Here is a 15,344-nt window from a genome sequence, read left to right as displayed (position 1 = left end):
GGCGCGGGGCCGGGCCGGGAGCTCAGCCCGGAGCCGCTGGGTCCGGTTGGCCGTGGGCGACGTGGCCATGGGGCGCTTCGCAGGGCTCCGTCTGGGTCCGGCTGCCACCCTCCTCCTCCTCCTCCTCCTCCTGGCCGTGCTGCGCTGCGCCCCCGCCTTCGTGCTGCGGGAGCGCTCGGCGGAGCGCAACGACAAACCCATCGTCGGTAAGGGGCGGCCGCTCCCCGGGCATCCCCGGCCGCGCCGGGCTGCCTCGCCGCCGCCTCGGTGGTGCCGGGGGAGGGAAGCGCTGCCGGTTTCTGGGTGGAGCGAGATGTCTCCCCGAGCGTAGGTTTGGTTGGAGCTGTTGCAAGTAGCGTTAACGCTATACATGCTTTCTCTAAAAAAAATATTGAAACAACGATAGGCTATTTAAGGAGTTACAGTGCTAGGCAGGGAAGCCGAGTCTTCGTCAGGTTATCTGTTTATGCGCTGCGTTGTGACGGGGCACCGTAATTGATGCTTCGTTGTCTCCGTGCCTGTAATTCCTCCGGGCAGTAAATATATCGCTGCAACCTGTCATATAGGAAATGGGAGTTTAATTAATTAATTAATAAGACCACAAGCCTTATGAGGAGCGACTGAGAGAGCTGGGGTTGTTTAGCTCTGAGAAGAGGAGGCTCGGAGGTGACCTTATCACTCTCTACAATTGCCTAAAATGAGGTTGTAGCCAGATGGGGGTCAGTCTCTTCTCTCAGGCAGCTAGAGACAGGACAGGAGGCCACAGTCTTCAGCTGCACGGGAGGGGTTCGGCTGGACATTAGGAAGAATTTCCCCGCAGAAAGGGTGATTAGTCATTGGAGTGGAACTGCCCAGGGAGGTTGTGGAGTCACTGTCTCTGGAAGTGTTTGAAGAAAAACTGGACATGGCACTTAGTGCCATGGTCTAGTTGACAGTGTGGAGTTTGATCAAAGGTTGAACTTGATGATCTCCGAGGTCTTTTCCAACCTAACTGATTCACTGGTTCTGTGATTCTTCTTTCAGTGTGTAATGTTTGAAATATGTATAGTGCTAATTTTCTTTTGACCTTTCAGGGATATTGGCACAGGAATGCCACTTTGGTGAGTTCCAGAGCTTTGGAAGATCTTATATTGCAGCTTCATATGTGAAATTTGTGGAATCTGCTGGTGCCCGAGCTGTGCCAATAAGGTAGATTTTTTAATATCCTTAGGAGTGGATAATAATTGTATTATATAAGGGTACCACTTAAGAAACATAGGAGGCAGGTGTGCTGCTTTTCTGGGTGTTTATTGCTCCTCAAAGACTATTTGGAGATGTTAGAATTTTCAGGGAGTCTTTAGAAATCAGAATAAAAGCAGAGTGGACATGTGCATTTTAATATTTCTTCTTATGTTAATAGTCTTTTTTTAGAAAGTACTAATTTTTTTTACCTGTAAAATTGCCCTTTGTAGTTTGCATCTGTGGTTTTTGAAGTTAGCTGTTTTAAGTCTACTGTTTAGTGCCTACAAACACACATAGATATCTAGATACATAGATACTACTATCTTTTGTCACATTCTATAGCCATAGAATTCAAGGAATCAAGGAAGGCTATCAGTACTCCTTTTAGAAACCAAAGTCCTGTTCTGTTCAAACTACGGGTTACTAACTCCGTGTGTTGTATTTTGGTTGTTGGGTAAAAAGTAGCAGACTAAGTAACATAACTGACTGTACTTCATAGCCAGCAGCTAGCTATAAAATATTAAGTGCACTGAAATCAAATGATAAAATTATAATTATCAGAACTTAAAAACTATACTAATACATCTGCAGAAAATCTACACAGTCCAATAAGAGCACCAGGTAAGTGCCTGAATTAGAAACCAACATTCCTCACGTAGCTAGTGGGGCTTTCAGAATGTTTGTTGACCAGAAGCTTCATCCATAAATGGATGCTTCTAATTCTGGCAATTGAGTTAGATGCAGCAAAGCTGGACACTTTACTTGTACCCAGCGTATCAGTTCTTCAGAAATGTAGCCATCTGTGCTATGTGGTTTTGGCTGGAGTAATATTAATTCTCTTCAGAGTAGCTGATATGGGGCTATGTTTTGGAGCTGTGCTGAACACAGGGTTGATAATATAGAGATTGTTTTATTATCACTGAGCAGTGTTTACCCAAAACCAAGCCCTTTTCTGCTTTTCATACTGCCACGCTGGCAAGGAGGCTGGGGGTGCATGGGTGTGACCCAGGATTTGCAGCTCTGCCCTTCTTGGAGTCAGCTGGAAACCGGAGTTGCCAGTCTGCAGGAAATAATAACCATACCATTCCTGTAAAGGGTAAATTTTTGAGCGTCTGCAAAAGGGTCTCAGAGTACCTAATCCTGACCTGTACCTGACAGGGCCCTATTTTCAGTCTTATGGATTGAGCTCTTTCAAGTGAAATGATTAATTTGAACTGGCTCTATTCTATTCTGTTTAAAGCATGCTTTCTACATATTTTCTATGTCTGATGCTTCTGTTCAATAACAATTATATTTTTGTGGTTAAATATGTGTATTTCATGTGTATTCTATAATTATTTTTTGGTGTTTCAGATTAAATCTTACAGATGAAGAATATAGTAGAATATTCCACTCTATTAACGGGTGAGTTTTGAGCACTGATTTTCTGTTGAAACACATGATAGTTCCGTTTTTGAGCTCTGCTGTATTCCCAAGAACACTGTCTTCCTACTCTATAAAGAGGTTGTGTTGGGCACTGCATATGTGAAAATATATTCTAAGAGAGAGAGTGCATTATTTCATCCAGTATTGATGTGCTTCCTTTCCTTCCTTGAGGAACACAACAGATAATCTGCAACAGTGCCAAGGCTCATCTTGGCATTCTCCTGTGCTAGTCTGCAGGCAGGCAGAAGCGGCGTCATAGTTATTAACAATTTTGCGAGTGAAATGTCCCACTTCCTCTTTGTTAATTTTTCTCTCCTCCTCATTTGAGCTGTCACCTTAATTTTGATGTTTAGTAGCACTTGCTTGGTATTTCGTCTCTGTTCCTACCCTTTCCTTAACAGACTTTATTGTGGGCTTAGCAAAGTCAAAACCTTTTATGGTTTTTTAGCCTTGTGCTAAAAGTGCACTTTAGAAGACTAAAATCAGCTGATGCTGCACTCCACAGCCTTGATTGTATATGAGGCCATAGCATGTGATTGGGCTACTTGTAGTCATGAGGTGAGCATCTTAAACCATGGATATTTTTGTTAAACTTAGGCATATACTTGAGTGTTAATCAGCATGTGTAGAATTTTCAGAATTTTAGAATTTCAGAATTTTAGCCTTTGGCTGTCCTTAGAGAGCACTGTCCTCATGTACCCTGTGCACTAAACCCCTGGGTGTTTGCAGTCTTGTGATATATAATCAAGTATTAGACAGTGACACTTTGTCCCCTGTGGCTAATCATGTTGGAGACAAAATTAATAATTTCATCCGTTTCTCATGGCTACCAGCCTCTCTTTGGTTGCCAAAAAGTCTTTTCACTAACGGGGTCTTCCATTCTACCTCACCACCTACCTCGATGCAGAAGAGGGTGTTAGGCAAGCAGATCCAGTTCCCATGTCCTTCTGTCTTTGCAGTGACTGTCAGTTGAGTTTGTAGGTGCTATGTAGGTGAGTAAGGATGTTCTATGTTTCCTCTTGTAGCCCTCCACTGTTACCTAATGGCTTCCACAGTATAGCTGTTTGTATAAATAACAAATAAGATCTCTGGAGGGAATTACTTCTCTTTTTGTGGAAACTTAGAATAAGAAGGAGATACAATGATCTTTCATGTTGCTTCTTTGCAGTTGGAAATTTCATATTATTAAATGCTACCTTCTTAAAATCACGAAATTTGCTATAGTAGAGACATAATTTTATGAATATAGCAATGTATGCTTGAGGTAGCCTTTGAAATGCTCAGTGTACCTCATCAGCTCTAACCAGTTAGAGATACTGGAATACACGTAGTTGCATTTCAATCTGCTTATGACAATGTCAAGCCATTATCATTGCTACTTAATGGGTTATTTCCTTTTTGTATTAGCGAAAATGGCAATCATTTTTCCTAATTAGTATTGACCAGTTTTTGGTTTGAACAAAAGGAATAGGTGAATTTTTCACCACTTCCAGGTAAGGCTCACCTTATTTGTTTAATTAGATCTCTGAAGAAATCTATAATCTAGCCTGTTTTAAAAATACCTTCAGCTGTATTAATTTTCAGTGTTGACAATGGAGAGTAATCTGATTTGTAGGTTTTATGTATTTTCTGTTTATTCTCTTCTTTATGTTGCAGTAGGCTTGATCACTACTTTGTGGTAATAACCATTCTTCAATGGAAGAACAGTAAGATTTAGGATATGATTCAGTTAAAGACTAAACACCTAAACTTAGCTGTCTGCATTTGCACTAGCTGTCCAAAGTCACACAATTAATGGAATGCTAGTCAGTACAGTCAGTGGAGCCAACGGGGCTGTTCAACCTACCTACCTGCCACTATCTGCTCTAGAAAACCTATTTGAATCTCCAGTGACTTTCCTGACTAGATCCCTGCTGTCCATAATGGAAGCATAGATGCCTGTCTATGGACTTCTGAAACCTAGACCTGAATCGTACCCTTAAAACTGCTATCAGACATTTCTCTGTGTATGTTGTCTGCATTCTGGTTTTATCACTGTTGCTAATCATATTCTTGGATGTTGCCTTTCAGGGTACTTTTTCCAGGAGGTGGTGTGGATCTTAAGACTTCAGAATATGCGAGGGTTGCTAAGATATTTTACCACAAGGCGTTAGAGGTAATTACTGAGGAACAGTCTGTTCTTGTTATTGTCACTGTTCAGAGATCAAAATGACAGGTTCATATTTTTCAGTTTTGCGCTGGCATCCAGTGTGTTAACTTGTAAGCTTGAAAATAGGTAGCTCACTTCTTGCTTCTGCATTAAAAAAAAAGTCATTTAGCAGCTTAAGATTCAGACTTCTGACACCCTCTTCTGCTCAGAAGATTCAGACTTCTGACACCCTCTTCTGCTCAGAAGGAATTGTGGAGTGACTCTCAAATAAACCAATTTGCAATAACATAACACTAAGGCCTCCCTTAATGTATATGTTACAGCAAGTCAAACACCTTTATTCTACCTTATCTCTAAGTAGATTTAAATATATCTTTGGAAGTGCGGATGAGGGGTCTGCATTAGCACCTTATACCACTTTACCTATTTCTTTGCATTGGTAACTTTAATATAGCAGATTTTTAAAGTAAACACTAGCTTAATATATAGCATACAAAAGTAGTGGGAAGAGTACTTGAGAGGTTGTATTAATTATCTCTAAATGTTTATATGATCATTAGCTTTATTAAGAAAAGATTTGAATTTCTGAGAAAACCGTTTCTTTTAAAGGACATCAGGAAGACTCCGAATCCTTATTAAAAATTTAATTCTCTTAGAGCAGAAGAGTTTCAGATACAAAGCACACATTTTGAGGTAAAACTTGCTTTGTGGAAAGGCATGGAGATGCACTGAGCTTTATATACAATCCCTGTGATTTGTTAAGAATCTCCTGTGTTCAAATTGAATAAAAACATACATTTTCTTCCTTTTTTCCTCTTTACCAGCTTTATTTTATTTTCAGCTAACACTGATTAAAATTGTCGCAAACGCCATGCTTTGGCAAACTTTGCGCAGTTCTAAAGGCAGTTATGAGTAGTGCTTAAACTGTTACTGTGGTAGAAGTGTTCACTGGCAGTGAGGAATTCCTCTTCTACCCTTGCTACCAACTTTCCAACAGCAAGCAAGCAAAGCACAGACAGTGGCATTCACAGGACCAGTCACTGATACAACTCAGTAATTAAGTTCCCATCTCTTCAGTCCCCATGACACCAATGTTTTTACTTTTGTCTGTCTTTGTTCAGTGGTGGTTGTTAGTCTGTTGCCTTAAACCTGAGTCTTGCAAGGAGTGTCTCACTTTTATGTGAGACAATTAATCTCATTTGTCTCTTTGGAACTGCTCACTGTGTGAACTGCAGCCTGTGTCTTGGTATTTAGTACTGGGGCAAGGGTTTCTCGTGGTTTATTGCACTATTATGAAATTCTGTTTGCATTTCACAATGATGAACTGAACTGCCTATGTCATTTTATGGTCAGAGAGGCAGATTCATTAGCTGATGTGTGTACTACCAGTGAATGAAAGGCAGGAAATAATTTTTAGTTCATCATAGGTAACCCTTATTAACAAGTCAGGGTTTTTCTTTTTCTTTGCTGTTTGTTGATTTTGTGTTTTGATTTTCATCTTTCAAGATTTAATTAATGCTATAAAATATTGGTAGTTTTACTAAGGTAAGGTAAGCTAGGACTGAATTTTATGTTTTCCTGAAGCATATGTCAGGTCCTTTTCATTTGCCAGTGTTCACAATGAGAAATTACTTTGATCTGGCTCTGCTGTAATATGAATAGAGGATGAAAAATGCTAATCTCCAATCAAGTCAATAGAATTTTACTAACTAGGCAAAAACCTAAATGAAATATTGTTTTCCAGCTTTTAAATTAGTTTTTAAAATGTGATGTCTTGGGTGTTGTTTAATACATGCTTAACCTCCATACTATGGTTTATTTAAAAAAAGGGGAGGAACACAAAATCTTTATGTGTCATTAGTAATTGCTTTTAAACTGTAGTTTATTGTTTGCCTTCAGTGGTTTTAGTCCTCACTTGCAACTCCACTGTCTGTCTTTCACGTAAGTGCTGTGCCTAGCTGTGCGTGACAGGTGGTCATGAAGACTGCAGTACTATTAGCCTTCCTTCTGTGTATTTTCCATGTCTTGCTCTGAGAAGTACTTCTCTGGGCTTTTATTACCATACTGTCAGAAATGCAATAGGGTAACACTTGTATTCTAAGCCTGTCATTTCAGCTTTCTCAAAAATGGCTTTGAACAGCAGCTCTCTGGGGGCGAGGAGGGGGTGTGTGTGTGTATGTGTTCTGGTATGCATAACTTTAAAATGTATAGAATCAAGTTAAGAAAGACTACTCAGATTTCACAAAAGCAGGAGTTCTGAAACATGTTGCAGTCTCTAACATGTGCTTACTATCAGGTATAAACCATATAAAAATGCACATTTCCACTGCATGTATGCAGTGTGCTTAGTTAAGTGACAGGAAAAACTAGTTGTGTTCTCTTTTTCTTTCTTTTTCTCCTTTTTCCTTTTTTTTCCTTGTTTTCACACTAATCTGCCAATTTTTGTGCTTTTCAAAATGATTGCCCCTTTTTAGTGTTGCTTAAACTCACATTTTCTCTTTCTGGAACACAGGTCCAAACCTGCTAGTTAAACAAATTTAGAAGTATGTCACTTCAGGCTGTAGCTATGTTAGTAGTAGAATTCATGTTTTCCTAATACAGGTGGGTGGGCATGAGCCTGTGGATGTTGCAAAAGTCCTTTGCTATGTGATCATAGCATGCTTCATATAAAAGTCTGAATTGTAATGGATAGGCTTTTTCTCAAAATAGTGACGGACTCATTTATGTTCCTTCTAATGACTGTCCTTTTTATGGAAATGTTGCCATTTTGTGGTTTCTCTGTAGGCTTCTCTCAACATTACTTATTCATAGAACAGAACAGCAAATCAGTATCAACATTATAAGGGAATCTGTGCTTATTTCGATAGGATTATTATAATTCCTCTAGTAGCAATTTGTACTACTGTAGTAGTTATACTTCTCACCTACATAAAAGAAAGTGAAAAGAGTAGGAAGTTCTTGTCAGTCTTTTTTCTGTAAACTTTCATTACTTTTTCCTTATGTTGTTACTTTTATTTTGAAGGCTAATGATAACGGAGATTATTTCCCAGTATGGGGAACATGCCTTGGACACGAAGAGCTTACATATCTCACAAGTGGCGAAGTTTTACTTGTTAATACCAAGACAAATGGTTTTTCACTCCCTCTGAACTTTACCTCAGGTGAAAAATTCATTACATCTCATGTCTGAGTTTTGCTGAGAGGTGGTATATTTTCATGAAAAATATTCAGGGGTAAATGTTCGGGACGTTTCTGATGATTGTCTTGTTGAATTCTTTGTTATTAAGTAACCTTGATGATTTTTAGAAAGTCAGCGCAACTCTGTCACTTCTAAAGCAGAGATATGAGCACAAGCCATTTGAAACCAACAGCAGCCAGCAAAAACCACGGTTGTGGCTCTTTGAGTCATTTGATAATTTGGACCTACAAAAATAATGTCCATTTAGGGCCCTTTTTGTTACCAGGTTGAACAAAATTCACAGGTTCAGAACGTATCAAACTTGGAGAGAAGGTGATTTTAAATCTTTCAAATCACATCTTTCCTAATGATGAATATTAGCATTACTATCTCATTTGAACAGTACTGAAATCAGAGAGTTCTCTTAAGATAGAGCTGTGGCACTCAGCAACACTTGTAAAATGTAGCCTCTGTGGATACTTTACCCTTTACTTTATGAGTAGTCCATCTGCAGATCATGTAGCATTCACAAGTTCTGTCATTTGTGCTCATTGTGAGTGGAAAGGCTGTTGAAATGAGCATCAAATAACGATGCTTATTTTAGTGAAAACTTGGGTGGCAAAGTTGGATCCTCTCTGAGTCAAGACAGTGGTAACAGCATATTAGAAATCTGTTGTAGTTATTTCACTGATTTTTCTTGCAACGTATTCTAAAATAATAAATTTTTACTACCAAAAAAGTTTTATTTTAATGCAGCATTTTATTTTAATGCAGCATTTTATTAATTGTCTTCTGTTCAGTATTACTCCATTTGATAGCAGTTTGGATAATGGACAATATCCTTTTTTCATTTTTTTTTCTTCGTAATAGCTGCAAAAGACAGTAGGTTGTTCAGGAATTTCCCTGATGATGTATTACACGCGTTTGCTACTGAGCCATTGACATCAAACTTCCATATGTGGAGCCTCTCCATGGAGGTATTTGATCTTTTAATTTCCTGCATACAAACACATTTGTTTTGTTAAAACTAGAAATAAATGAGCAAATAACACCTTTCCTCCCTTCTTTATCACAGAATTTCACAAATAATGAGAAGCTTCGTAATTTCTATAATGTTCTGACCACTAACACCGATGATGAAGTGGAGTTTATATCTACCATGGAAGGTAGGGAAATTAGTTTGCTTTGGAAACTGTGACTGTAACAAACTAGTTCTTTAGAGGTGTTGTGGCATTGATGTTAATTCATATTGGAAGTTGTTAGAATAGCAGGATGAGCATCAGCTCTGTCAGTGCTCTGGCTTTGAGGAGCATACTCTGTTTGCTGGGATATTTTGTCTTTTGAGTACATAACTGTGAGCCTAATTACTTCTCTCACTTGCTGTTCCCCTTCCAAATATGCTATTACATTTTAGCACTGCCATATTTGAGTGCTGTGATGTGAACTGCACAGCCCTTGTCCTGTAGTAGTTTAATGCCTCTGCAGTGCAGTGTGCCTCTGTTGCGCCTTGCTTTCCATCTGTCTGCTTAGGCTTACCTTCCCTAGATGCTCTTTATCTGTTTACTGTATGGGAAGAGCAATTCAGGCTGCTGAGGGAATAGCAACATCCCTCATTACTTTAGTGGTAATACTGGTAATTGCACTCCTCCAAAAGCCTTTTGCATTACTTGCCTTATGTTGTCTGTTTTGCACTAGGCTTGCACAGCTCAAGAAACAATTTAGCTCTTCAGGGAGCGCTTTATCTTGATCAGTGCATCACTAACAGCCCTACAGTAAGGCCCAGCTGTCACCAATGGGATTCTTCTGTGTGGCATGCTGGCTGTCCTCCAAAAGAGAAGAATAGCACTTTGATCAGCAAACCTGATTAGGCTAATGACAGGCATCATCCCTGCCTGCAAGCAGTTTATCACAGAGCAGTCATCAGCTGCTGTGCTGCTGTTCTCTGTAAGAAAGTTAAGGAGTGACTCTCCAGCATGGATCAAGCCTGGCCAGAGCAGATGGGAGCTGCCCCTGGATTGACCGAGCCTTCAAGGAGATACTAGGTCTTGGATCTCTCCCATGGAACTGGCATCCTGTGTGGCTGTGAATACTGAATGTTGAGTGATGCTGGCAGCATATAGGAAGCTTTGAGACTGATACACTTGTAACATTATTTTTTAGTGTATATATATATATATATATATATATATATATAAATTCTGAAACGAATAATCAAAAAAGTGATATACAAATATTTTCTTGCATGGAATGAGACCCTCCTTTTACAACATCCATTTATTTTCCTTCAGTTCTACTGTGATTTTAACAGCATGTCAACTTGTTGTTTAAGCTTTTGTGAAACTGTTGATAAGTGAGGCATATTTGTAGCTCATCCTTTGAATTTCTTTTGCAGTAAGATTAAGCACATAATTCTTAAGGAATATACCTTGCTTACGTGTTTTGTGTTTCTTTGTAGCGTACAAATACCCAATTTATAGCCTGCAGTGGCATCCAGAGAAAAATCCTTTTGAGTGGAAGAATTCTCCAGGCATTCCACATTCCCCATCCGCTGTAAGAGCAGCATATTATATGGCTGATTTCTTCGTTAATGAAGGTAAAAAGTTTATTATCTATAAATGTGGGGGGGTAGAGTGAAGCATTAGTGAAAATCTTCGAAGACAGCAGACTTCTTTTTCAGCTGTCAAAGTTCAGTACCTCATACAGCTTTCTGAGAAGATGACTGCAAGCTTTATAGGCTTATAAAAAACCAAGGGATACTAGAAATAGAATGGCTTAGTGAAAGTAACATCAGAAGACCAAGCATTCCACAAACTCTTTTCAGTAGACTGGCTCTAAAACCTTGTGCTGTGACTTTCTGCCATTTCAAAATATCACTGTAACATTTTGACCTCCCTTGCACAAAGACAATAAAACAAAAAAAGTACTCCATTCATAATTCCAGAGGTTTCTTCAGTTCCAAACTGGCTTATGGTCATTCTCAATTTTGCTTGCAAAAATGCGTGTCACTAGGATTATAAATACTGCTTAGCCAGTATATAGATGTGTCAAAGGGGTGCAATATAGTGCCCAACAGTTGTAGACTATAGACAGCACAAAAAGTTTTTTAATTTTACAGAGGCACTAATTTGTTTGTTTATACCTTAAGAATCTGAACATAATTAGTGCATAACACTTTGATATCTTATGACACTTCTTGTCTATTTGCTATAAATAAGTAGAATATAAATACAGGAGTATTTGAAGGAATCAAACTTTATTCCTTTATTTATCCCTATTAAACCATTCTGCTGTACTATTTATGAAATTGTCTTACCTGATTGATTGGCACTATGAAGAACATAATCATGAAGCTAATCGAGTTTGGTCTCTAGACTTGATCTCTAATCAAAAGAGTCACCTAATTGGAGAAAGTAGACAGTGATTTAAAGAAATACAACTTGTGCTGACCTAGTCATTGAGAGTGTAGAAATAAAAGTTGTACTTCGTACAAATTCAGGGCACGTTTTTGCATAAAGTAGTCCTCTTTGTGAGAAGGTAGCACAACCATGTAGAATTCCTTATCTGTAGTATCTGTAAGCTTCCTGTATTTTAGGAATTTTGATAGGGTTCTTATGGCCAGGCTGAACTGGGGCTCTGAGCAGCCTGGTCTAGTGGAAGGTGTCTCTGCCCGTGGCAGGGGGGTTGGAACTAGGTCACCTTTAAGGTCCCTTCTAGCACACACTGTTCTATGATTCTATGAGATGGTGGACTAAGACAAAAATAACAGGGTTTCCCTATATAAGGAGAAAATACATTATGAGTCTGTTTTTTCTTTTGTAGTTTAATACTACAATGCAGTGTGTTTTCTGGTTTTGCTCGCTACTTTCCCTAGTATCTCTTTGCACACTGTATTACCAATAGAAGTAAGCTTGCTCAGGCCATTATTGAAGTAAATGTGGCAAAACAAGTGCCAACTCTGCTTGTAAGTCCTGTTAAGGCACAATGAGAGTTCTGTTGTATATGTTTACAGATATACATATGTGGCACTCTGCTTGTACATAGTGCCACACTATGTCACTAGCTCTTGGATCTGTTGACCTTCAATTCTATAGAGCAAACTTGCTTCAGCCAACTGTATGTGTCTACCCCCCATCTCATCTACCAAATTAGAAGTTATTATTCATTAGCTTCCCAATCTGTTGGGAAGGTAAAGAAGAATAAGCTGCTCATACTAAGTACTTCGTATCATAACTTTGTGATGAGTAATTGATGTTTTTAGCTAATGAAAGGTTGAGTGTCTTCCTTAACTTTGAAAATAAGCCATAGGGTAAAAAATGTAAACTATTCTCAACTGGCAAAAATACACTCATCTGTGACAAATTAATAACTAAACCATTTTGCTGAAATACTATTTTTGTATCCATCCATCATTAATTTTAACTTGTGCAGAGTTGCCAGTGTGATACTTTCAGTAGGCTGATACTCTGATGCATTTATTTCAGTGTTACAAGTGTAGTAATACTGGTATTTCTGGTATATACTGCCAATATTTCCTGGATAACTATTTCCGTACAGTCTTGGCTTTAGATTTTCCCTCTCCAGTAATAAACTATGCTATAACTAGCTTTCTGAAGATATTTCTTCACAGTTCTTCACATAGAAGTTACTGTAATTCCATTTGCTGTTATGCTACACAAAATAACTTAGTTTACCAAGATAGATATTGTTCAGGAGGATGACAGTAGAGTGATCTGTACTTTTACAATGTTTTACAGCCCGGAAGAGCCTGCACCATTTCCCCAGTGAAGATGAGGAAACAAAAGAATTGATTTATAATTATGCTCCAGTTTACACAGGAACATTTTCTGCATTTCAGCAAACCTATTTTTTTGATTGAGTATCTTGTCAAAGGTGCAGTGTATCTTGTCAAAGGTGCAGTGTTGTTATTTATAAATGAAATTATTTGCCAGCATTGTGTTATTAAGCCGATATATTGACAGAAAGCCAGAACAGTTTTCTTTTACAATGATTTATTCTGCACTGTTGGAACATTAATATAAAAATTTACATTCAATACCATAATAATCGTCTTGGATCACACCTTAAGACAAGCTGCAGAAAAGTGCATTTTTCTTTCCAGGGAAGAGGACTTGATTATGCTTATAAATTTTGAAGTAATCACCTTTAGTACATGGAAAAGCTTTCATATATTTTAAAATATGAAAGTTATCTTTGTAAAATGTTGTGGACTGTGATAGCACTAGACACTTAGATGTATTGCTTAGTAAAATCCTGTCCTTTTAAAATGATTTAACAAATGAGACTCTTGGATTTGTCATAAATAAGTGTATGCAACCAATTTCTTGCCAGGGATCTTTTGTCATTTCAAAAATGGAGTAAGGAGGCATGATAGCAAAAAGATGTTTTTGCCTAAGAAACACATTATATCCAATCTGTGAAACTGTTTCTCCTGTACATTCAGTATTGTTTGGAGTCCTTATACCTTGTAAGGCCTTCTTAAATATGAGGATGCAGTGTAAAGTCAGCATTGCAAACATCAAGTAAAATAAGTAGGTTTGGAGGTCATAGTTAAGTGCTGATTCCACTTTCCATTCTTTTCAATTCAGTTCTATACATCCTCGAAGAATATGTCTGGGAGTTGAGAGTAGATGTCAGATATGAGATCAGACATTCATTGTTTTGTATTTAAAAGAATGTAAACCTAATTTTTTCTCTAAAGAGTCTGACTTTTCCCGTAGCTGGATAGAATTTTCAGTTGGAGTCAAGAGGTAGTTTCCTATTAACTTGGTAAAGACAATAGTTTCTTGTTTCTGTCTTGTTGGGTAGCTCAGTGCAGCTAGAATTCAAACAAAAGATGAATGTATGTGAGAAACCTATTAAAAGCAACATAATGTGATAATAGCAGTTGCATGCAATACACTGATACCTTTTTTCTTTACCTTGCTTCACGCTTAGTGAAAATTTTGTTCAGTGGTTTTGTGTGGTGTCCAAAAACAAACTGAGACAATTACATATAACTCTCTTCTATAGCACAGCTTCAAAATTGTTGTTAACATCAGTAGGGATTTGGAGTTTATGAAAAATTCAGGTTTATACCTCAGCTCTGTTTTGTAGAACCTTGTATTCTCAGGTACCGTATCTGAATAAATCTGGTAAGTTTCTCAGGTTTTTCAAGTAAAACACTCTCTAACTTATTCTTTATCATGAAGCAACTGCATAAGAGAATGTGAAATACGTCAGATAAAAAAAAACAAACCTGTAAGGGAACTTTAGCTATGTCTACCAGAAAAACACCTCCAGGTAGTTACAAGCTTAAATATGTGATATTACAGCTTATTTTTACATTTTTCAGATCAGCCATCTTCAGGAAATGGTTATCATTTTAATATAGGTGACTTTATTAACTGACTCCTGAGTAGAACCAAGTGTAAAAAGAGGGTTACACTCTACAGTTGCATATAAATGTAACAGCTAGGATACTTATAAACCAAGTCCATTCTTCTACTTCTTGTTCAGGTTGAGTTCTTTGGAATAGCTCAAAGAATTTGCCTAAGTAAGGAGGGCAGCTTTTAGCCTTAAAATCAGGGATCAATCTTGCAAGTGAAATCTCTGCCAACAGCAATGGTAGTAATTAGTTCCTAAGTGTGTAACTATAAGTAACATTTTGTGTAATATGGTGAGAGCAGTTTATGTATTATGAATACATATGTGTCTTTCCTTTATCTTATAAATCCCTACTTGATGATATGCATGATTTTTCTATGATACATGAAATAAACTTTTATTCAAGCATGTGTGTACTTTTTTTCTCTTCTAGATGCCATGGATAAAGCATTAATAGTCATTGTCTTTTTGTTTCCATCTATGTTAGTCACAAATCAGGAGGTTACTGTACAGGTTACAAACTGTGTCTGCTTGCTATGGTTACAGCAAGCCAGGGTCAGGATAAGTGAGATCCATGGCCGGGCACAGACATACCCACAGCACAGCTCAGGCTGGGACCCATGCCCAGGGCCTGAGCTTAAATGTGGCTGCTGAGCCAAGGGGGCAGGAGCTTTCAACAAGGCCACCCACAACTCACTGTCATACAGCCTTTTCACAGCAGACTCATCCCAGGAGCAAGAGTGTCAGAGCTTGCTTGTGCCATGGGCAGCCAAACCCCTATGAAGGCGGGAAGAGGCCGCAGCACTGGTGGGGCTCTCAGGGCTCTGAAAGCCATAAGCAAAGAAACTGCTGTCTGCAATGTTCAGTGAAATGGAAACTTCTGTCTGTTGCTTGTAATACATGATATCTTCTATCATGTTCTCCAGTCAGAAGCAACCTATAGGAACCCAGAATGAGCTAGCAGTCACCCAATAGAGGGTTTAAAAT

At 38.4% G+C, this 15,344-nt stretch overlaps 1 protein-coding gene across 1 annotated transcript; it reads left to right on the top strand.

The window, feature by feature from the left end:
- Positions 1-4: 4 nt before the first annotated feature.
- GGH (gamma-glutamyl hydrolase) lies at positions 5-14,765 on the top strand. The gene is made up of 9 exons (XM_017829650.1): positions 5-206; positions 1,074-1,188; positions 2,575-2,625; positions 4,717-4,801; positions 7,818-7,956; positions 8,844-8,950; positions 9,049-9,139; positions 10,429-10,566; positions 12,728-14,765. The coding sequence occupies exons 1-9, from the start codon at positions 68-70 to the stop codon at positions 12,847-12,849; spliced, it is 987 nt and encodes a 328-aa protein (XP_017685139.1). The 5' UTR covers positions 5-67; the 3' UTR covers positions 12,850-14,765.
- The last annotated feature ends 579 nt before the right edge of the window (positions 14,766-15,344 follow it).

Source organism: Lepidothrix coronata, unplaced genomic scaffold (assembly GCF_001604755.1).
Source record: "Lepidothrix coronata isolate B3197 unplaced genomic scaffold, Lepidothrix_coronata-1.0 Scaffold166, whole genome shotgun sequence".
In the NCBI taxonomy this organism is placed as follows: domain Eukaryota; kingdom Metazoa; phylum Chordata; class Aves; order Passeriformes; family Pipridae; genus Lepidothrix; species Lepidothrix coronata.
This window is presented reverse-complemented; position numbering and strand designations above follow the sequence as displayed.